We start from the raw sequence: 23,504 nt of genomic DNA, 5'->3' as shown, positions 1-23,504 counted from the left end.
CTTCCTTCTAGGAGAGGAGACTGTCATAATTATCCTACCTCTTGCGTCAGGACCAATATAAAAAAACTGTAGCAATTTCCTTTAAACTGTAGTCTACTAATCCTAAACATCATATATGAACACATTCTTGTCTATTGATGTTCTGTATTATGTTTCATGTTTTGTGTGCACCCCAGGAAGAGTAGCTGCTGCTTTCGCAACAGTTGATGGGGATCCTAATAAAATACCCAAATACCCAAATAACACACACTCAAACTCTGAGTGAACCCTTGGTGTTATTTTATTGTTCATTTTTATTTAGGGTAGACTTAGAGACCTATAATAGGGAGAGGCTCCAGACAGTGTCCCTGGAGGAACTGTTTTTGTCTTACTTGTTTGACTGTTGGCTAAATTGGCAACCAGTGTATATAAAGATGTTATAGAGACAATGTCTATATCAAAACATAGACCATGAAAATATTGCTTTCTATCCAATAGATGTATCACAATCCAGTAAAAAAATTAAAATAGCACGAGCTAGACGTCTAGAAATGTTCATTTCCTTTCTCTTCATTGCCTTTCTTCTCTAAACCAATCCCGTTCCGTTTAACATATTCCTTGTTCTGTTCAAGGTCCAACCAGCATCCAGTTTGCGTGTGTGCTAGCGTTAATCAACATACAGAACGAAAAAGCTTGGTAGAGTTAAGATGGCGGCATGTGGGTGAGGAGGCTGTAGTTCTAAGCTCGGGATTTTTTGTCAGAAAATATTTATATGAATCCTTACATATACAGATATCGAGAAAATAACATTTCCCACACACTTGACACATTTGTGTGTTAATTTGGATTGGATCCATGACATCCATACACTTCGTGGTTCACCCGTTGCCCGGGACTGAGGACCAGCTCAATGACAGGTATTTGTTGCGGGCGTGGAAAATAAGGGTTTAAATCAATATATATGTGTAGGGTGTGGCACCCGACGATTATCTATTTGTTTCGAAGCAATGTTCATATTGTCATGTGTATTTCAATCGAACAATTTTCGACCACATTACCGTTCTTGAAGTAAGGCCCGGAATCTTGAACAAGCCTCTTCAACGTAGCTAACGACGTTAGCTAGCCTGCTAGGCTAATAAGCTAGTTAGCCAGGGCTAGCAGCAGTTAACGGAGCTGTTTAGTTCGTTCTCTGACTCTGCCTGGAGTGATTGGCCGATGGTCAGAGTTGAGACGGACAATGCGGCTTGGGGGATGGGGGGGACGTCAGTGATTATGGCATTGAAAAGATCCGTCAATGTTTGTTTTTTTGCATTTGACATTGTGTATATTATGTTAGGTACCTTTTGGATATCTTATTGTCGACTATCCAGTTGGCCAGCTCAACGGAACCATTGAAGATGTAGCTAGCTAGTTAAGTGGCTAATAAGCTAGCTAATGTATTAGTCATTGCTAGATAACGTTAGGTAAGCTAGCCACACTTGTGCCAATATGTTTGCTTGCGAGATAGGTACCGTTATCCAGCCAACCAATTGTAAACTAACATAGGATTGCTTATTTGCTTCGACTTGTTTTTCTAGCCAACGACGTTAACTAACAAACGTTAGTCGACCAATTAATATTGTTCCTCGTGAACTTGTAACTTGCCTAGTTAAATAAAGGTTAAATGAAAAAATAAACATCAGCCCGTTTTCAACGTCATATTCATAATCTCCAGCATCAAACCAATACAGTATGTGAAAACAGCGCTTTTCGATGATATGTGGTTTAAAAAGATAAGGTCCTTTAAAAAATGCTTCTCTGTGACATTGCAGGTAGGATTAAAAGTAAAAAAAATAATGATTTTCAAAACCTGCAACGAGTTTCTAGGCCAAGGTTGTATTTTCTTGGCCCCCATGTCACCGCGAATCTCAGACTGTTTGAAAATCACTGAAGATATCGGGTAGCAAGAACTTTTTAACTTTGTATTCTTTTAAGTACAAAACAGAAATGCGCCGTTTTCACATATGCTGGACATAATAAAAATAAGGGTGAAAGTGGTGGAGTTGGCCTTTTAAGTTAATGTTTTACAGACGTTAGTTTAAGAGAGACAAGGACCAGCTATGGAGGTTGACTGTCTGTCTTGTGGCCTGCATTTTGCTCTGTAGGTGATTTATGGTAAACCTATTTATATCATCCATTGAGATTGAACTGATTAATGGGCCGTTCTACTTTCAGACAGAGATTGGGACGTTCAGGCAGAGATTGGGACATATTGAATGACCTTGAATTAAAAGCCAGGATATGACATATGAAGCTAGGATTTTGTACATGTGTAGAATCCAGGTCTGTACCATTGGCCACCTGCTTGGGCCTAATTGACCAAGGTGGTTCAGTTGACTTCACTTGGGCCTAATACAATCATGTTCACTCATCTTGCGACAGAATTGGTTGATGTGGAATGACAATCATTCCCCAAGTAAGCCATGCCTTTTAAAAGCTGCTAGCAATGGCATGCATTCACATTTGCTATATGGTCACCGTGTGCTCATATATCCCCCTACTGCTCAACTGCAGTTATTTGTCTTACCAAAGAGGTGTTTCTTACCATAGTTGTCAAGAGGCATACTTGTATCCCAAATAAATAGGATATTTGCTTACAAGAATAGGTTGTGACTCACAAGCCAGTCTCATGGACTGCTTGTGCCTCAAGTTCAGGATGTCTTTTCATGACCCAGCTGAGGACACTAATTCTTCTCTGACCCACATGGTCAAAACAGTATTTTTGTACAGGTTAGGAGGAGAACATTAGGTTTAGAATACGCAAACTGAGGACACTAATTCTTCTCTGACCCACATGGGTAAAACAGTATTTTTGTACAGGTTAGGAGGAGAACATTAGGTTTAGAATACGCAAACACATTTCTTGCAGACTAAAAGAGCCCTTCTGTCCTGTTGATGTTGGTTATTAATGGCTCTGGGTGGTGTGCCTCATATATCAAGGCAGTGTTGCTGGCTCATTGTTTATCTTCTGCTGAGGGACTGGTTCCTGTCGCTGGACAACCGGCTGGGCCATGCCTTATAAGTCATTGCCATCCATTGGTTTGTCCACTGGGCTTGCTTGACAGGAAATGTCATGCATTCAACTGTCTGATAGCCTTTCCCCTTTGCAACAGGTAATATTGCATCTTTGACAAGATTTGTCCACTTTCTGCGGCTGACTTTTTGTATGATATCAGCCTTGGTGTATTGACTTGCTCCCTTTAACATATGGATTAATTAAATGTTTGTTCTCTTCACCTGTTTCCTGTCACCATAACCATTGTTGTACTTCAGCCATTAAAATGAGAATCAATGCTTTCAGTAGTGTAGCCTTTAGCAGTTGAAGCTCTGTTTAAACAATTGTTGATCCTATTTGACCTGTCATTTCATAGCAAGCAAAAGGAGTAAGGAATGTGCCTGGTTCACTCATTGAGAAATTAGATGTTAGAGCTGAAACAAGAAGTAAAGCTGCCACGTTTTACATGACATGGTTTTTAAACTTGCCTACAATCAAAGATTTTGCAGGTCTAGGATGGTGACAGTTATGGACTTGTACTAAATAATCACTCTGCTAAACTTGTACTAAAAAGAATGGTCACAATACTACTGATGTCTCCTCTGTTGGATGTACAGTTGAAGTTGGAAGTTTACATACACCTAGGTTGGAGTCATTAAAACTAGTTTTACAACCGCTCCACAAATTTCTTGTTAACAAACTATAGTTTTGGCAAGTCGGTTAGGACATCTACTTTGTGCATGACACAAGTAATTTTTCCAACAATTGTTTACAGACAGATTATTTCACTTATAATTCACTGTATCACAATTCCAGTGGGTCAGAAGTTTACATACACTAAGTTGACTGAACCTTTAAACAACTTGGAAAATTCCATAAAATTATGTCATGACTTTAGAAGCTTCGGATAGGCTAATTGACATCATTTGAGTCACTTGGAGGTGTACCTGTGGATGTATTTCAAGGCCTACCTTCAAACTCTGCCTCTTTGCTTGACATCATAGGAAAATCAAAATAAATCAGCCAAGACCTGGTTCATCCTTGGGAGCAATTTCCAAATGCCTGAAGGTACCACGTTCATCTGTACAAACAATGGTAAGCAAGTATAAACGTCATGGGACCACATGGCCGTCATACCGCTCAGGATGGAGACATGTTCTGTCTCCTAGAGATGAATGTACTTTGGTGAGAAGTGCAAATCAATCCCAGAACAGCAGCAAAGGACCTTGTGATGCTGGAGGAAACGGGTACAAAAGTATCTCTATATCCACTGTAAAATGAGTCCTATATCGACATAACCTGAAAGGCCGCTTAGCAAGGAAGAAGCCACTGCTCCAAAACCGCCATAAAAAAGCCAGACTACGGTTTGCAACTGCACATGGGGACAAATATTGTACTTTTTGGAGAAATGTCCTCTGGTCTGATGAAACAAAAATGTAACTGTTTGGCCATAATGACCATCATTATGTTTGGAGGAAAAGGGGGGAGGCTTGCAAGCCGAAGAACACCATCCCAACCGTGAAGCACGGGGGTGGTAGCATCATGTTGTGGGTGTGCTTTGCTGCTGGAGACACTGGTGCACTTCACAAAATAAATGGCATCACGAGGAAGGAAAATTACGTAGATGTATTGAAGCAATATTTTAGGACATCAGTCAGGAAGTTAAAGCTTGGCTGCAAATTGGTCTTCCAAATGGACTTTTGACCCCAAGCATACTTCCAAAGTTGTGGCAAAATGGCCACTCCAATACCTTAACTTTGTTGTCCTTAAGCCATCACAAAGCCCTGACCTCAATCCTACAGAAAATGTTTGGGCAGAACTGAAAAAGCGTGTGCGAGCAAGGAGGCCTACAAACCTGACTCAGTTACACCAGCTCTGTCAGGAGGAATGGGACAAGATTCACCCAACTTATTGTGGGAAGCTTGTGGAAGGCTACCTGAAACGTTTGACCCAAGTTACACAATTTAAAGGCAATGCTACCAAATACTAATTGAGCGTATGTAAACTTCTGACCCACTGGGAATGTGATGAAAGAAATAAAAGCTGAAATAAATCATACTCTCTCCTATTATTCTGACATTTCACATTCTTAAAATAAAGTGGTGATCCTAACTAACATAAGACAGGGAATTTTTAGCTCGGATTAAATGTCAGGAATTGTTAACGGAGTTTAAAATGTATTTGGCTAAGGTCTATGTAAACTTCCAACTTCAACTGTAGCTCCGCACATTCCCTGTCTCTTTTGACTTTGGGAATGACCTGCCCACTGGCATCCTCTGTGTGTGAAGGCAACAGTCCCAATGCAGATGGTTATACACACCATGCTGTAACTGTTTAGCTATACTGCTATTTAGATTTTTTTTTAATGAAGCTGGTGAGCCATTTTGATACTATTGTCATCAGTATTCATGTACTTGAGATTCTCACCGGACTTATTTTTAATGTCGTGCAAGCAGATGCCATGCTCCTTATAGTATACACAGAGTACAGACTAGTAGAAATGTCCTTATTGGACATGGATTTCCAGATCATTAATAGCACAGATTCACACCATGAACGGAAATGAACAATCTCACTAATGTCAGTGTTTTTTTAATTTAATGTTTATCCTTAACAGACTTCGTGAAGTGTCGGAGAAACTCAACAAATACAACTTTAACAGGTAAGACCTGAATATTATGTTTTTTTTTTTTTACTGTGGAATTATATATATATATATATATATTTATAGCTTTTCTACATGTTAACATTCACTGCATTGTCTGTTTCCAATGCAGTCATCCACACCTCAACCTGCTGGAGCAGGCCACCTTAAAACAGTGTGTAGTTGGCCCAAACCATGCTGGCTTTCTGCTTGAGGTAACATCGAAGGATTTATGCATATTACAATCAATAACATTTGAGCTGTACTGCCTCTACATTTTGGATGGAGGTTGTGATTCCAAATGGCACCATATTTCCTATACAGTGCACTACTTTTAAATAAATAAGAGCACCATTTATTAATAAAACAAATATTTTAGTGCAGTCTTTTTTTTGCGACATGCCGTCACCTTTTCCTTTTTGATATGTAGTAATGTCTTTCTTTCCAGGATGGACGTGTGTGTCGGATCAGCTTTGCTGTCCAGCCAGATCGTCTGGAGCTGACCAAACCAGATGGCAACGATGGGTGAGACTGTTTACACTAGGAAAATAGTTTCATCCTAATGGAGTTTAAGAGAACTTTATATACCAGGGGTTGCGTTAGCTTTCAGAAATGGGCGTTTTCAAAACGTATACCATTAAAAAAAATCTGAGTTTTCTACCATTTCACCTGCGTTTTATATTGAATTTTTTAATAATTTATTTTGCTTCAGTAGTGTTAAGGGGCGTGCTACTATAGTTTTTCTTCACACAAAATACATTAGTGCAACACATTCGGGCAGAAAATAGTTTTCATCCAATGACAACAGAAGTGCAATGCTATTTGGCTAGTAAATTAATTTGCAATGAAAAAGAAAGTTTTTTTTTTTTTTGCACAAACGATGGGTGGCCATCATATTTGTTATGTTTGTCATCGAAAGAATGTAGCCAGCTACATTTCCTAATGTTTTGCCTGATGATAATCTTGCTTTGTAACTTGTTACTGTAACAACTACACTGGAGGAAAGTACGGAACACATATCAGTCAGACCGCTGTCTGGTGATCCTATGAGAGAGCAGATTTCATCCGAGTGGAGAAGTGCAACTGAAGCACAAAATGAGTCCTTTTACATTCTTGATTTGGAGCGAACCCTGACTGAAGCTGAGCAGAATTCACAATAAGAAGCGTTTTAGATCTGCATTTACAAAACGCAGCAAGATATTTTTCTGCCTTGACTCCTGCATGCTGAAGCCTAGCAATGGCGAGTCCTGCGAGTTGAGTTCCACTGAGTACTTAGGCCTACTAGTTTGAAACGGTTTCATTATGTTATTACTTGGTCACTTAAAACACTGACAAATGAAAGACCAGAAAGTTTTGACTGTGTTGAGGTGTTTTGCATCCTGGACAATGTATGTTTTATAGATAAGTAATAGGTATTTTATTCCATCTCTGCTAACTAGACAAAACAAAGCTCGAAATGGTATTTTAGCATTTACGAAATCTAGGCTGGGTTCTGAAAGCCAATTGCATTTATGAATTTCCTTTTAGTTTTATTTTGTATGAGCAAGAATGCCTTTTTAGCTGTTGCTCGGAATTGTGTTGGTGGCCAACATGCATTTGTGAGTTTCATTGATACCATATATGTTTTACCAGCAGACCAGCATTAAACTGTGAACTAGCCCCTCTAGTTGCAAAGCATGCAAGTGAATCAGCCTGAGAAAGACTGTTGAATAATGTGACTGGTTTACTTTAAGCTTTTCTGCAGAGCACATGTTTTGTTGCCTGGCACGGTGAAATAAGCTGAACTTTTCAAAAGAAAATGAGATGGTTTCAGATGGTAATAGCTTTGCAGTCAGCCGCATTGTGGGTTACTGGAAAGCCTTACTGTGGAAACGAGCACTGCACATTTTCAATCAGTAACTTTGACAGCTGACTGAACAAAGCTTCCACTCGGAATACTATCCAGTCACACTCCGCACTATATTTCTTTTTTTTTTACCGTGTCATACTTGTGTAATAAATGGTAAACAAATGTACATTTTAACAGGTTATTTATATTTTATTTCTGCAGAAGTCTGCACAATTCCTTTCATTGTTAGGTCTACTATACTGTTGCTAAAATGCCTAATAGTAAAATGTATCTGCATTCTTTCATTGGGAAGCAATTCACAATATATTGAGATACTGTGTTCAAAAGAGTCATGGTTTTGAATCTCAGACAGGACAATGCTGTTATGGTCAGTCTCAGGCGTTGCTCATGATTTGGTGGCAAGTATGTAATGCAATTGACTCAATTAAACACAGACTGCAGCATATTCATACATCCATGTACAATAGACATCAAATTTATTTAACACAGTACACTCCCATGATATCAAATTATTTTATTGTAGGAGTCAGCAATCGCAGCCCTAAAAAATCCCAAGAACCTTTAAAAAGGAATAAGTCTTGAAGGCGGAACGAGTTGCAGCTAATTCTGATTCCCGAGGGTGTTGCCATGCTAGTCTCCATTTCCCCTGTTGTTTTTTAACCTTCAACATAAAAATGTAAAAGCCCTAGACATGGGCCACAACCTGGGATTTCCACTCCCAGGTTGTCGTCTTAATCTTTGGTCCCATAATGTGGGACTACTAGGTATGTAGTAACTGATCTGATCTCCCGTCTTTTGTTTCCAGTTCAAAGTTGAGTGGCAGTGGTTCAGGGACAGGAAGGAGCTCCAGGCCAGGCAGGACTAGTGATCCTCCCTGGTTCCTGTCTGGCTCTGACACACTGGGCAGACTGGCAGGCAACACCCTTGGGTAAGTTCTGGCAGTAAGGGCCCTCAGGGAAAAACCTCCCCTAGACACACTCGGGTAAAGTCGTTATATGGTTTCATGTGCATTAGCGCCACTTAGGCCTAGACAAAGACAGCTGCAGCAGGACTGCTGAAGGCATTATTACTATCCAGGATTCAGGTATTGTCCATGTAAAATGAGATGACGTGGTCAGAACCAGACCTTGTAGCACAGAGTTGTCCTGGAAATTGGGACCTTCAATCCAAAGCAGCAGCAGCTCTGAGGTTAAAGGCATAAACATAAAATACCAATTGAGCTTTGATAGAAATGTGCTGTGGGCTGATTTTGAATGACAGTAGGTGAAAGCAATCTACCATCCTCCATTTTTTTTTCATACCTTACTGGCCCTTTAATTATGAGATTTAATGTAGTCAAATTCATCTCTCAAAAATGACAAGACATTTGCTACCAAACTATTGCTTCCAAATTGCGGTATGCATAAATACCCTAGGACCTCTGCTCTCTCTGTGAAAGCCAGCTGTCCCACGGTTAATTGCTAATCCAGTGTGCAGGCAGGCAGCCGTGTGTTGAGTTGAGACTTTCTGCTGTGTGGCTGACTGCTGTGCCTGACCTTCGCCTTGTGCTATAACAGGAGTCGCTGGAGCTCCGGGGTGAACGGTGGATCAGGTGGAGGAGGAGGAGGAGGAGGTGGTGGCGGCAGCAGCAGTGTAGGAGGTGCAGGGGGAGGAGGTGTAGGAGGAGCTGTCAGTGGAGGAGGTGGTGGAGGCTCCTCTGGGAGGTCGTCTACAGCTGCCAGGGACTCAAGACGTCAGACCAGGGTGATCCGCACAGGGAGGGACCGGGGCTCTGGTCTCCTGGGTAGCCAGCCCCAGCCTGTCATCCCTGCCTCGGTCATCCCAGAGGAACTCATCTCCCAGGTTAGACCCACTGTCTGTCCTCAACTACATTTATTTACATTCTGGAAGTGACCCCACCATATGAGGATTTTATTGCTTGACCAGAGCCCCTCATTAATTATAAAAAGGGCCTCAACACATGGCCTTCACTTCTCTCTGGTGCTCAGTCACCATCGTCACAACATGGTTGATTTCTGGGTGGTGATCTTCATGTTGCCTCCCCTCTCCCCCAGGCTCAGGTGGTCCTCCAGGGGAAGTCTAGGAGTGTGATCATCCGGGAGCTCCAGAGGACCAACCTGGATGTCAACCTGGCCGTCAACAACCTACTTAGCAGAGACGATGAGGACGGTGACGATGGTGATGACACAGCCAGCGAGTCCTACCTCCCTGGAGGTACCACTTTATTTCAACTTGATGTGTATTCTACAGCTTTCTCATTAAGATAATCTCTATTGCAAGAAAGACTCAACATGGCAGCTTTGTATGAAGGAGCAGAGGGCTCTCAAACCGTTTGGTCTGGTTTAAGGGGCTTATGTGAAAGCTTTATGTATGTAGATAGTTGGTATTTGCTACATTTGTGATTTGCTACATTTGTGGAACCGATGGAGTTTTCACAAACATTCTAAATGCAAACGTCTTTATTAACCTATGGGTTTGACCCTTGCCTGATGGGACAGTAATAGTCATGTCATAAACATCCCTCTCTTTTGTGTTGGACCTTACAGAGGACCTGATGTCCCTGCTGGACGCTGACATCCACTCAGCCCACCCCAGTGTCATCATCGATGCTGACGCCATGTTCTCTGAGGACATCAGCTACTTCGGCTACCCTTCCTTCAGACGCTCCTCCCTGTCCCGCCTGGGCTCCTCGCGAGGTAACTGACCACACGGCACTCAGAGCTGCTGCCTAGGGACCATCATCCTCTTCTGTAGTCAGGAGGTGGAGATTGAAATCATATTTCTCTGCCTAAAATAGTAGTAGTTGTAGTAACAAGTTACCTAAATGGATGTAAGATTACTTTTCACCATATATAGTATATGCTTTTAGTTCTGATAGTCGAGGTATATTGTTAGTCAGTACTAGTCTTTCCTTTTCAACCTGTCGGCAAAGCCCGTGGCAGTGTGAATGTGTGTGTGTGGTACCAGTAGTGTGTGTTCAGTGTGCTGAATGGCCATAATACCTGTTCTTCAGTGAGCCCTCTGAGAAAGGCCCGCTATACCCTGTCATTACAGGCAACACTCTCTACTGCAGCCTTATGCTGTAGGATAAACCCTCTGCCTTGTAATGCATGTCTATCTCTAATCTATCCTGACCTGTCCTCCTACCTCACATTTCAACATGTGAGCGTGCAGACAGACACCACTATTAACTTTCACCTTTTTACTGCCAAACCCCTCTTATTTGCATAATTCTAAAAACAAATCTCTTTAATTTGTTGACGGGTCTTCCCCAGAGAGTGGCTTACTTTTATCCCACTGGTGTGACCCCATTGCCATACCAGTTCTCCTTCTTCCCTTAGAGCGTGACTCAGAGCTGTTGCGTGAGCGCGAGTCTGTGTTGAGGTTGCGGGAGCGGAGGTGGCTGGATGGGGCCTCATTTGACACGGAGAGGGGCTCCACCAGCCGCGAGGGGGAGCCCAGCCTGGACAAGAAGAACATCCCCGTCCAGAGCCCTGTCTCTCTGGGCGAGGAGCTGCAATGGTGGCCTGACAAGGTGGGAGGATGGGGACATTGATCGATTGGTTGATGGAATCATTTGATTAATGGGAAGGTCCACTCATTTTGGTGTTCATTCAGATGTGATGTCAATAAAGCTTGTTCAGGGAACATGACAGCATTAATTTATCATCTTGATGGATTTCCCACTTGGTTTATTTCTATCTATGTTTTAATAGTTTTCACTAGGTCTATATCCTCTATTGTTTTGGGTTAATATGCACAGATCAGATGAGCATATTTTTTTTAAGTAATGTTTCTGTTGGCGTTTTGGTCCAGGATGGTGTGAAGTTTGTGAGCATCGGGTCCTTGTTCTCTGAGCTGGTGGCAGTGAGCTCTAAGGGGGAACTCTACCAGTGGAAGTGGAGTGAACCAGAACCATACAGAAACACACAGGTAAACAGCAGTACTGTACAACAAGCCAACAGGACTGATTGCATGAATAATGTGAAGGATTCATCAGCAGCCTTTTATCAAATAAAATTCAAATGATTTATCAGAGACCAGTGCTGTACACTAAGAACACTAGCTCTGCTCCTGAGGACTACTTTGCAAATAGGTGTTTTCATTCAAATACACATTTTATTAGCAAACCCACCCCATTAAAAAAAAAAATATATATATAAAAAATCAACTCCTCCTCCAATCAGAACCCTTCTATCCACCACCCCCGGGTGTCCTTCCTGGGCCTGACCAATGAGAAGATCACCCTGCTGTCTGCTAACAGCATCAGAGCCACCGTGGCCACGGAGACCAACAAGGTGGCAACCTGGATGGATGACACACTGAGCAGCGTGGCATCCAAGCTGGAACACAGTGCCCAGGCCTACCCTGAGCTGCAGGGAGAGCGCATCGTGTCTCTGCACTGCTGTGCCCTCTACACCTGCGCCCAGCTGGAGAGCAGCCTGTACTGGTGGTGAGTTACAGTAGTTAATCCTCACTGCCGAGAGGAGAGAGATTGGCTGGATTTGCACTGGGATTGTGCCAAGCAAGCTCAATCAAGAGCAGCTCAAGTATTTGAAAGAAAGCAATTACTAGTTGAACTCAGGCAGTGGATGCCCAGAGGCCCTCGCTCTACTCAAATGTCCAGTGCAAATGTAAAACTCAGTCCTTGGGAGATCTATGCGTACAAGAAGGTTAAGCTGGATGTTAGTGGTTTATGTTTTGATATGTTGTTTCCTCAGGGGTGTTGTGCCTTTTAGTCAACGGAAAAAGATGCTTGAAAAGGCTAGAGCCAAGAACAAGAAGCCAAAGTCCAGTGCCGGCATCTCCTCAGTACCCAACATCACCGTGGGAACGCAGGTGACAAAACATAACATAATAACATAACATAGAACCAAGACTATGGGAGCATTAGAACCCTGTGTAAATGTTCCTTTCTTTTTCCTGAAATGTTTTTGTTCTCTGCACCTGTGAATCCGATTGGATGTCTGTTGCGTACACTCGTACACTGCTTTTGAACGAATGTGAACAGGTGTTTGTGTCCTCTCTCCAGGTGTGCCTGAGGAATAACCCCCTCTACCACGCCGGTGCCGTTGCCTTTTCTGTCAACGCTGGGATCCCCAAGGTGGGACTCCTCCTCGAGTCTGTCTGGAACATGAACGACAGCTGCAGGTTCCAGCTGCGATCACCAGAGAGCCTCAAGAACATGGACAAGACCACCAAGACCCAGGAGATCAAGTGAGTTAGCTTCCATTTCAGAGAGCAGCTGGTCTCAATTCGCTCCCTGCCCTTTTCCCTTGGCCCTAACCCTTCTATGTTTGCAGATTTGCACATATCAAAGGGTTAGACCCACAGGAAGGGGTAGGGAGTGAATTGAGACCAGCTTGTTCCCTTCTAAGCCACTCCAAATCTAAATCAATGGCCCTCGTCTCCAACACTCATGAACTCAGTCCTACCCATTCTTGCCTTAGAACGGAGAGCAAGCCGGAGTTGGTAAAGACCGAGATGGGGCCCCCTCCTTCCCCGGCCTCCACCTGCAGTGACACCTCCTCCATCGCTAGCAGTGCCTCGCTGCCCTACAGTACGTCACATTACTAGCTACTATACTAACCACCTCTCTCTCGCTCTAATATTGCCATGACTCATTTGCCTTTTAAACAGATGGTGTGGCAATTGCAGGTCTCAATTATTCTTTTTTTGCTAGCAGTTTGAGTTTGTCTCTAGTTGTTGTATCTGATAATAAAATCTGTATCTGCTAACGAGACCTGGGTTAAATACTTAACGTCAAATGCTTGTGCTGCACTTGATTTAGCTTGCATGGTACAATGGAACCCAAATATAGAATAGTCCTAAAAGTGCAAACCCTGCCCACCTTGCAGTGGACAAGCTAAATCAAGCACACCTCGAGTATTTTACATGTTTGTCAACCCAGGTCTGGTCTGCTGTTGTATGAATATCCTAATATGTGTTCTCTGCCCTTACAGAACGAAGACGCTCGACCCCGGCTCCCAAAGAGGAGGAGAAGGTGAACGAGGAGCAGTGGCCTCTTCGGGAAGTGGTGTTTGTGGAGGATGTTAAAAATGTCCCTGTGGGAAAGGTGGGTGTGGCTACAGGAAGGGACCACACCCTAATGCTCTCTGGCAGACTGGGGGATAGACACCATTGTTTTGATTTTATTAACACTAAAATATTTAGATTATCACATTTGATAGTTATTTCTAAAACCTTTTGGTCTATTTTTCAGAGTAATTTTTTTATTTCTGTGTTCATTTACATGTAAAGAAATGCCTAAGAACACAACTCAAAGCTGTAGTGTCATGTTTTGTATCCTGTGGATTGTCTGTTTGTTGTGTTATTGTGGTGTCTTCATGACGGCCCTATTTGCAACAGCTCCGTCTTTTAACTTCAGGTGCTGAAAGTGGACGGTGCGTATGTAGCTGTGAAGTTTCCAGGGACGTCAAGCAGCGTGAGCACACAGCCGAGTCAGACTAGTGCTCCAGCTCCCATCACTGACTCTGACCCCTCCTCACTGCTGCAGGACTGTAGGCTGCTCAGAATAGATGAGTTACAGGTACAACTACTGGACGCTCACTTACACTCACATACTTATAAAACATTAGTGTAGTTATTACTCCCATACAAATGTGTATTTTCAGTGATGGTTTAATGTTTGTGCAATTATTTAATCAATCTATGCACAATTTTACAATAAGTATCTGTCATTGTAGTATTACATCTGTTGTATAAATGTTGTTTGTCTAAAAGCTGGTGCCTCTCTTTTTATCAACAGGTGGTGAAAACTGGTGGAACTCCTAAAGTTCCAGATTGCTTCCAGCGTACACCTAAAAAACTCTGCATCCCAGAGAAGGCTGAGATTCTGGCTGTGAATGTTGACTCCAAAGGTAAGACACCTGGATAACAATACAATGTAGTAATTCATGTTGGTGCCGATAATGTACTACTGAGTAAGTGTGGATATTAATGAATTCTATGTGTATTTCTGACTTGCTGTGTTGTCTGCCCCTTCAGGAGTCCACGCAGTGCTGAAGACTGGTAACTGGGTGAGGTACTGTATCTTTGACCTGGCCACAGGCAAAGCAGAACAGGAGAATAACTTCCCCACCAGTAACCTGGCCTTCCTGGGGCAGAGTGAACGCAACGTAGCAATATTCACTGCAGGACAGGTCAGCACCTCTCCACTACTCAATACAACCTTTTCTAATATAGCCATGCTTCATGTATTGCAAAAAGGTTGTGTAGGCAATTGCATATCCAACAATTTCCCCATTTTCTAAGCACATTTTGACCATTTTATTTCCAGGATTCCCCAGTCATCCTTCGGGATGGAAATGGCACAATTTACCCAATGGCCAAAGACTGTATGGGCGGCATCCGAGACCCTGAGTGGCTGGACCTGCCGCCCATCGCCAGCCTGGGCATGGGGGTGCACTCCCTGGCCAACCTCCCCACCAACTCAACCATCAAGAAGAAAGCTGCTATTATCATATTGGCTGTGGAGGTTAGCAAAATGTGATATTATTTATAGTTCAAAGGGGATTATTTAGTTGCTGGTCAATTTGTTACTGGGAGGATCATAATTTTCACAGGTTTCCCTAGATTGAGCTTACCTCTGGACCAAAAAAACATGCTCAATATAAACTCAGCAGAAAAAGAAACGTCCTCTCACTGTCAACTGCATTTATTTTCTGCAAACTTAACGTGTAAATTTTTTTATGAACATAAGATTCAACAACTGAGACATAAACTAAACAAGTTCCACAGACGTAACTAACAAATGGAATAATGTGTCCCTGAACAAAGGGGGGGTCAAAATCAGAATTAAGTCAATATCTGGTGTGGCCACCAGCTGCATTAAGTACTGCAGTGCATCTCCTTCTCATTGACTGCACCAGATTTGCCAGTTCTTGCTGTGAGATGTTACCCAACTCTTCCACCAAGGCACCTGCAAGTTCCCAGACATTTCTGGGTGGAATGGCCCTAGCCCTCACCCTCTGATCCAACAGGTCCCAGACGTGCTCAATGGGATTGAGATCCGGGCTCTTCGCTGGCCATGGCAGAACACTGACATTCCTGTCTTGCAGGAAGTCATGCACAGAACCAGCAGTATGGCTGGTGGCATTGTCATGCTGGAGGGTCATGTCAGGATGAGCCTGCAGGAAGGGTACCACATGAGGGAGGATGATGTCTTCCCTGTAATGCACAGTGTTGAGATTGCCTGCAATAACAACAAGCTCAGTCCGATGATGCTGTGACACACCGCCCCAGACCATGACGGACCCTCCACCTCCAAATCGATCCCGCTCCAGAGTACAAGCATCGGTGTAACGCTCATTCCTTCAACGATAAACGCGAAACAGAGAAGAGCACTTTTTGCCAGTCCTGTCTGGTTCAGCGGCGGTGGGTTTGTGTCCATAGGTGACGACGTTGCCGGTGATGTCTGGTGAGGACTTGCCTTACAACAGGCCTACAAGCCCTCAGTCCAGCCTCTCTCAGCCTATTGCGGACAGTCTGAGCGCTGATGGAGGGATTGTGCGTTCCTGGTGTAACTTGGGCAGTTGTTGCCATCCTGTGCAGGTGTTGTTACACGTGATCTGCCACTGCTAGAACGATGTCCTGTCTCCCTGTAGCGCTGTCGTAGGCATCTCACAGTACGGACATTGCGATTTATTGCCCTGGCCACATCTGCAGTCCTCATGCCTCCTTGCAGCATGCCTAAGGCACGTTCACGCAGATGAGCAGGGACCCTGGGCATCTTTCTTTTGCTGTTTTTCAGAGTCTGTAGAAAGGCCTCTTTAGTGTCCTAAGTTTTCATAACTGTGGCCTTAGTTGCTTACCGTCTGTAAGCTGTTAGTGTCTTAATGACCGTTCCACAGGCGCATGTTCATTAGTTTATGGTTCATTGAACAAGCATGGGAAACAGTGTTTACAATGAACACTTTACAATGAAGATCTGTGAAGTTATTTGGATTTTTACGAATTATCTTTGAAAGATAGGGTCCTGAAAAAGGGACGTTTCTTTCTTTTGCTGAGTTTAGGCTCTACATTGGATGTGCTTTTTAGCCAAGGAAAAGTATGTTTTTAACCTAAAACCGTCCCTTATTGTATTCTGTTGATGATAAATGCTTTTGTATTTTGCATGTTTTTATTCCCGCTGTAAAGTATATTGCGATGCTGTGCTGATGCACTTTAAATAACTTTGTTCAACTTGTGTTTCCAGAAGCAGACGTTGATGCAGCACGTGCTGCGTTGTGACTTTGAGGCCTGTCGTCAGTACCTGGTGAACCTGGAGCAGGCTGTACTCCTGGAGCAGAGTCCCCACGTCCTCCACTCCTTTCTGGGCCACCGCTGCGACGGCAACCGCAACATCCTCCACGCCTGCGTCTCCGTCTGCTTCCCCGTCAGCAACAAGGAGACCAAGGAGGAGGAAGGTAAACCACGGCGAGAGTGCTGGGAGGTGTATACAGCGAGATGAAACGTTGCAGATGGAAGTCAACAACTGGATTCCCTGTTCTACCTGAAACACAAATCATATCTGTTCTAAACAATATATTCCAATCTGAACGTTCTGTGAGGTTACACCAGCGTCAAGACTCCTGGAGTGTCCAAAGGCACAGTCAGTTTTGAGCCATCCTCTGTGTTATCTTTCCCATCTCCCATTTGACTTCCAGTATTTCTTCATCTCCCTGTGTCTGTATATGTGTGGTAACTGTTGGGCTGGTGTTTTCCAGAAGCTGAACGGTCTGAGAGGAATACATTTGCAGAGAGACTGTCAGCAGTGGAGGCCATCGCCAACGCTATCTCTGTGGTGTCTAGCAACAGCTCTGGGAACAGGACCGGCTCTTCCAGCAGCAGAGGGTAACTAACTTATACAAGTTTTTAAGTTTCTTTTCTTTCAGGCTACATGTTCATGATGGAAAACACTGAAGAACTGGATTATACTAACTGATTGTTCCATAAAGCACAATAAGTGAAATCATTTTACTGAGCCTATTGGCTTTTTTCCGTTCTTAGAAAACCTGTCAGGATGCCATTTAAGACACTTGAGACTAAGAACACTATCTTGGTGCCCATTTATGTCTACATGTCAGTCCCGTTGTCTTTCCACCACTCATGTAACCTGTTAAGTGTGTTCTGTCTGGCGCAGGCTGCGTCTGAGGGAGATGATGAGGCGCTCTCTGAGAGCAGCGGGGCTTGGCCGTCACGAGTCCGGCCCCTCCTCCAGCGACCACCAGGACCCCGTTTCCCCACCCATCGCCCCTCCCAGCTGGGTGCCCGACCCCCCTCCCATGGACCCAGACGGTGACATAGACTTCATCCTGGCCCCTGCAGTGGGATCTCTCACCACAGCCTCAACAGGGACCAGCCAGGGCCCCAGCACATCCACTATACCAGGTCAGATACCTATCTAGAACACATTCCTCAACATACAACCTCACCTAGCCAGCTACTCCACCACTATACCTGGTCAAATACCTAGCCTGTGTGGTACTAAATGTCACCTAATTCCCTGTTTAGAACACTACTTATGGCCAGAGCCTGTATATAAGGAATAGGGTTCCATTTGGAACCAACCAATGGCTAGCTACATCCTCACTATACCACCATACATGCTCAGATGTGGAGTTAGTAGTGGTTACCCTATTGTTGTTCTCCATCTCTCTCCAATGTCTCTGACCTGTTCCATCCTCCTGCCCACAGGCCCCTCCTCTGAGCCTTCGGTGGTGGAGTCTAAAGACCGCAAGGCCAACGCCCACCTCATCCTCAAACTGATGTGTGACAGCATGGTTCTCAGGCCACACCTCCGCGAGCTGCTCTCTGCCAAGTAAAGACTCATTGTTTTTTCATCTTTCTTTAAAAAACTGAAGGAGCGTTCTGTTCTTTTGTATTTTGTTTATGATAGAGGCAGGTGTGATTGAGGGGGAGATTAAGAGTTGAGAAGGCCAATGGGTCTGGGCAAGCTCTTTCATTTTATAACACAGTAATGCCTTGTTTCATTAAAATACTGAACTATTGCTCTCATTATTATTGTTTGTCCCCCCCCCCCCTCCTTTCTGTTGCTGTTCTAAAGTGTGTGTGTGTGTGTATTTGACAGGGATGCCCGTGGAATGACCCCGTTCATGCTGGCAGTCAGCGGGAGAGCTTACCCAGCTGCCCTTACTGTTCTGGAGGCTGCGCAGAAAATGGCCAAGGGTACATCACTCACTACACTGTTTATTTGTCTTTGGTTGAGAAAGAGGAGACTTTGGCAGTGCTACTAATGGATATGAATGCTTACATGTTGATGTAAAGACATTCTAAGTCATTAATTTATACATGAAGAAGTGATTATACGTGTACTGTGTTTAATAAGGAGAGAACACCATTTTTTTAATGGGGAAATGACTACCTAAACTTTACCTAATAAAATCTATATTTTAATGTTCCGTTGCAACACCTGTTGTGTAGTGGGAGAACCCGGCATGACTGAGAAGGTGGATGCAGACTCTTTGTTCATGGAGATGATTTGTCCCTCGGGGACCAACCCTGACGACTCTCCTCTCTACGTCCTCTGCTGCAACGACACCTGCAGCTTCACCTGGACAGGAGCTGAACACATCAACCAGGTGAGGGACACACACACACCAGGTGGGCCACTTGGGAGGACAATGCAACGCACACAACAAATGAGTCAGCCGTTCACACTGGTTTGCCTTTTCACAGATGGGAATCTTTGCTGACCATTTACTCTCTGTCCCATCTAGGATATCTTTGAGTGCCGGACCTGCGGCCTGTTGGAGTCTCTCTGCTGCTGCACTGAGTGCGCCAGGGTGTGTCACAAAGGACACGACTGCAAGTATGTACTTCACTCCTCATCCTGGTGTTAGTGGATTTTATTACTTACATCCTGGTTTTATACTGTTGTAATTCATCACTGCATCTGATACAGGTGATTTGCACCAGGCCTTTAATGTTAATGTCTTTCTCCCCAGACTCAAGAGGACCTCTCCCACTGCGTACTGTGACTGCTGGGAGAAGTGTAAGTGTAAGACGCTGATTGCTGGACAGAAAGCTGCTCGCCTGGACCTGCTATACAGACTACTCACCACCACTAACCTGGTCACCAGTCCAAACAGCCGGTAAACACACACACCGACTGACTGTAGGCCGTGTTTTGTGTTGTGTAAACATGTATTGCTTTCAAATCCAATGTTGGTTCTCTTCATTCAATCTGTAATGTCTTTTTACAGGGGCTTTAGTAATGTGTTTTTACAGGGGCTTTAGTAATGTGTTTTTACAGGGGCTTTAGTAATGTGTTTTTACAGGGGCTTTAGTAATGTGTTTTTACAGGGGCTTTAGTAATGTGTTTTTACAGGGGCTTTAGTAATGTGTTTTTACAGGGGCTTTAGTAGTGTGTTTTTACAGGGGCTTTAGTAGTGTGTTTTTACAGGGGCTTTAGTAATGTGTTTTTACAGGGGCTTTAGAAATGTGTTTTTGCAGGGGCTTTAGTAATGTGTTTTTACAGGGGCTTTAGTAATGTGTTTTTACAGGGGCTTTAGTGATGTGTTTTTGCAGGGGCTTTAGTAATGTGTTTTTCCTCCTCTGGCTGGCCAACAGGGGGGAGCATATCCTTCTGTTCCTGGTGCAGACTGTTGCTAGGCAGAGTGTGGAGCACTGCCAGTACCGACCCCCTCGCATCAGAGAGGACAGGAACCGCAAGGCTGCCAATGCTGAAGGTGGATGGAGGTTTACTACTGTTGTCAGGCCTGGTTTCACTTCAAGCAACACTAAAAATCTAGCATGATGGCTCAATGTTTATTTTCATTCACATCAATTCTCTATTCTAAGAGACAATTCTAATAGTTTTTTTTATGTTGTCCTCCCTGTGTGTCAGACTCTGACATGCCAGACCATGACCTGGAACCTCCACGCTTCGCCCAGCTGGCCCTGGAGAGGGTGCTGCAGGACTGGAATGCTCTCAAGTCCATGATAATGTTCGGATCCCAGGAGAATAAAGACCCGTGAGTTCTCTAGCCCTGCCTGCCTTCACCAGCTCAGTGTCACCTCTCAAACCTCTTTGTCCATTCCTCCAACCTCTTTTATCCCGCTGTCCCTCCAACCTCTTTGTCCATCCCTCCCGTCCCTCCAACCTCTTTGTCCATCCCTCCAACCTCTGTATCCAATTTATACTTCTGTAAGTATTTTAGACAGCTGAAGCAAGCACGCACATTTTCTTCCTGAAATGTACCTCATCGGATGAGCAGCTGTTTTACCAGTTACGAGTCCTCTTAGTAGTGTCACCTTTATAACTCTGGCGTCCTGATTGTGTTGTGTGTGTGTGTGTGTTCCAGGCTGAGTGCCAGCAGCCGTATCGCCCATCTCCTTCCAGAGGAGCAGGTGTACCTGAACCAGCAGAGTGGCACCATCCGCCTGGACTGCTTCACACACTGCCTCATTGTCAAGTGTGCCCCTGACATTACAGTAAGTCGGGTCAGTCTATACCCCCCCCCCTTAAGTTACTCAGAGCTTCTGGAGTCAGTCAACCACAGTTGTAACACCTAGAGGACGCACCACCCATCTTCTGTTGCAAGTACTCTCTCTGGGTCGTGTTCTCAGATACAGATTAAGCCTAGTCCTGGACTAAACCTATTTCATTGGAGAATTTAATTTGGGTCAGAGAAACTTGCCCAGAGGGTACATCACCACCTATCTATGTCGCAAGTGCAACATTATCCCTCTAGGTGTAACTATGTGGAGTCAACCTTGAAGGTGGTCCGTGTGCATTAGTTAACCCTCTCTGGATCTTCTCTGTCTCCTGTAGTTTATTGACACCCTGCTGGGGACCTTGGTGAAGGAGCTGCAGAACAAGTACACTCCTGGCCGGAGAGAGGAGGCCATCGTCGTCACCAGGAGGTTCCTGCGCTCCGTGGCCAGGGTGTTTGTCATCCTCAGCGTCGAGATGGCCTCGTCCAAAAAGAAAAAGTATGAGTGCCAAATCCAGATAGATCTCCATTTTCCTGTTGGACAGGGCTAGTCCTTTAGTTTAGGTGGTTTTAAAGGACTGGACTAGTCCTTTAGTGGATTTAAACAGGTTTTATTTGTCTTGTACTGCTCCCCACTCCTAGGTGAATATAAACATAGCAGCAAGGACTGAGTTGATACTTCCAGTTCACATCTAATCTCCTTTCTCGTTGTTTCTTCCAGTAACTTCATCCCCCAGCCCATTGGGAAGTGCAGGCGTGTGTTCCAGGCCCTGCTGCCCTATGCGGTGGAGGAGCTGTGCAACGTGGCGGAGTCTCTCATCGTGCCTGTGAGGATGGGCATCGCCCGGCCCACCGCCCCCTTCACCCTGGCCAGCACCAGCATCGACGCCGTGCAGGGCAGCGAGGAACTCTTCTCTGTGGAACCCTTGCCACCGAGACCCTCCCCAGACCAGTCCAGCAAGTGAGTGGTTTTACTCTGTGTTCGCACAGACCAACATGCAGACCGAGTTCCCCAGCTCTGTTGATTTGGAGGTCTTTGACCTTCCTCTGGGAAAATATAATCTAGGGAAACACTTTTGCCATGTATAAATTGGTTTAAAGTGGCTTGGATTTAAACATTGGCATTGTTGACTCAAATGGTCTTGTTTGCTGGTGTGTGTCAGTTCTAGTCAGACTGCATCGTCCTACATCATCAGGAACCCACAGCCTCGCCGCAGCAGCCAGTCCCAGCCGGTCAGAGGGAGAGACGAGGAGCAGGATGACATTGTGTCTGCTGATGTTGAAGAGGTGAAGAGTCTCACTAGAAAAGGAACATATCAATGGGGGGGGCGAAGGTCAAAGTGTTGGGTGTAATCAGGGTTGCTGTCAGTTTACTTAGAATTTCAGTTTACTTCTGAAATGAATTGAATTGAAATGGAATTGAACCCAACACTTGATGACATGTGCTTTCTCAGTACTGATACCCAGCTGTCTACCTTTGTTGTGGCAGGTGGAGGTTGTCGAGGGCGTTGCTGGGGAGGAGGATCACCATGAAGACCAGGAGGAACAGGGAGAACAGGGAGAGGAGAACGCTGAGGCAGAGGGACAGCATGATGAACATGATGAGGATGGTGAGAACCTAGACTGGACTGACTCCTTTTTTTTTCTACCACTGTGGTAGAATTTTACAATATTTCTACAAATTATTGACTGTGATGATGGTGGTTGAAGAGGGTGATGTCCTTTCCTCTCTAGGAAGCGACATGGAGTTGGATCTGCTGGCTGCCGCAGAGACCGAGAGTGACAGCGAGAGTAACCATAGCAACCAGGACAATGCCAGCGGGCGGAGGAGTGTTGTCACCGCAGCAACTGCTGGCTCCGAAGCAGGTATTATAATTCCCACCATTGTCTTTTGTTTTCACATTTTAGATTAAGTCCTTGTCATTTTAATTGAATTTAAATCCCTGATTTATTTTCTTCTGTGATGTGGCCACCCGTCTAAATGACCTCATTTAACCATCCTACCTGAGTTCTTGAGACTGCTAAATGGAAATCGCTTTCTGCCTCACCACCCTCTTTAATATTCAGTTGCTGTTCAGGCTGACTAATTATTTTTCTCTCATTATCACCAGTCTTGACTGGCCGTCACACCAGCCAGTAAAAGGGAAGAGGCCCCTTTATTTTTTTGGTATCAAAAGGTCCTTTTAGGTCACATTGTTCTTACCACTGTTGACAACATGGTTTAAGACTGCAGACCAACTAGTCTACTACTAGGGCTTATTACTCCATGAGTATCATTACTCAATGTATTTCATTTGCAGGATGTAGAATATCCCTGGCTTTTCGAAATGTTGGTATGGGCTCCTTTTTACTACAATGCATAATATGTCAGGGCTAGAGTGACATTTTTGAGGTGCACACACAGCTTATCCTAAGGAGTTCTCCCAGTATTGCCCCCCCCCCTCCCCCCTCCATCTCACATATCACCATGGTTCTCATCAACTAATAATATCTTACTCCCAAGTCTTAACTGTCTTGTTGGTGTTTCTCCCTGAATAA

At 44.3% G+C, this 23,504-nt stretch overlaps 1 protein-coding gene across 21 annotated transcripts in view; it reads left to right on the top strand.

The window, feature by feature from the left end:
* The first annotated feature begins 633 nt into the window (after positions 1-633).
* Positions 634-23,504, top strand: part of LOC106579145 (E3 ubiquitin-protein ligase UBR5) — a 49,617-nt gene continuing 26,746 nt past the window's right edge. For 10 of the 21 annotated variants that reach the window (XM_082961660.1, XM_082961665.1, XM_082961692.1 and 7 more), the window contains exons 1-35: positions 634-896; positions 5,631-5,675; positions 5,791-5,872; positions 6,106-6,182; positions 8,312-8,434; positions 9,063-9,348; positions 9,561-9,720; positions 10,053-10,202; positions 10,830-11,041; positions 11,323-11,439; positions 11,694-11,959; positions 12,228-12,345; positions 12,518-12,723; positions 12,936-13,066; positions 13,470-13,582; positions 13,895-14,056; positions 14,276-14,387; positions 14,515-14,669; positions 14,807-15,004; positions 16,724-16,934; positions 17,235-17,361; positions 17,651-17,898; positions 18,205-18,328; positions 18,599-18,696; positions 18,952-19,109; positions 19,248-19,339; positions 19,476-19,622; positions 20,101-20,219; positions 20,378-20,504; positions 20,835-20,973; positions 21,305-21,465; positions 21,688-21,927; positions 22,130-22,253; positions 22,456-22,576; positions 22,701-22,832. In XM_082961660.1, coding sequence (XP_082817786.1) covers positions 835-896; positions 5,631-5,675; positions 5,791-5,872; positions 6,106-6,182; positions 8,312-8,434; positions 9,063-9,348; positions 9,561-9,720; positions 10,053-10,202; positions 10,830-11,041; positions 11,323-11,439; positions 11,694-11,959; positions 12,228-12,345; positions 12,518-12,723; positions 12,936-13,066; positions 13,470-13,582; positions 13,895-14,056; positions 14,276-14,387; positions 14,515-14,669; positions 14,807-15,004; positions 16,724-16,934; positions 17,235-17,361; positions 17,651-17,898; positions 18,205-18,328; positions 18,599-18,696; positions 18,952-19,109; positions 19,248-19,339; positions 19,476-19,622; positions 20,101-20,219; positions 20,378-20,504; positions 20,835-20,973; positions 21,305-21,465; positions 21,688-21,927; positions 22,130-22,253; positions 22,456-22,576; positions 22,701-22,832 — 5,143 coding nt within the window. In that variant the 5' untranslated portion in view covers positions 634-834. The remainder of the gene's footprint in view (positions 897-5,630; positions 5,676-5,790; positions 5,873-6,105; positions 6,183-8,311; positions 8,435-9,062; positions 9,349-9,560; positions 9,721-10,052; positions 10,203-10,829; positions 11,042-11,322; positions 11,440-11,693; positions 11,960-12,227; positions 12,346-12,517; positions 12,724-12,935; positions 13,067-13,469; positions 13,583-13,894; positions 14,057-14,275; positions 14,388-14,514; positions 14,670-14,806; positions 15,005-16,723; positions 16,935-17,234; positions 17,362-17,650; positions 17,899-18,204; positions 18,329-18,598; positions 18,697-18,951; positions 19,110-19,247; positions 19,340-19,475; positions 19,623-20,100; positions 20,220-20,377; positions 20,505-20,834; positions 20,974-21,304; positions 21,466-21,687; positions 21,928-22,129; positions 22,254-22,455; positions 22,577-22,700; positions 22,833-23,504) is intronic. The other 11 variants (XM_014158908.3, XM_082961695.1, XM_082961666.1 and 8 more) reach the window with 8 other exon arrangements.

The sequence above is a fragment of the Salmo salar genome, chromosome 02 (assembly GCF_965601325.2).
Source record: "Salmo salar chromosome 02, fSalSal1, whole genome shotgun sequence".
Taxonomy (NCBI): domain Eukaryota; kingdom Metazoa; phylum Chordata; class Actinopteri; order Salmoniformes; family Salmonidae; genus Salmo; species Salmo salar.
This window is presented reverse-complemented; position numbering and strand designations above follow the sequence as displayed.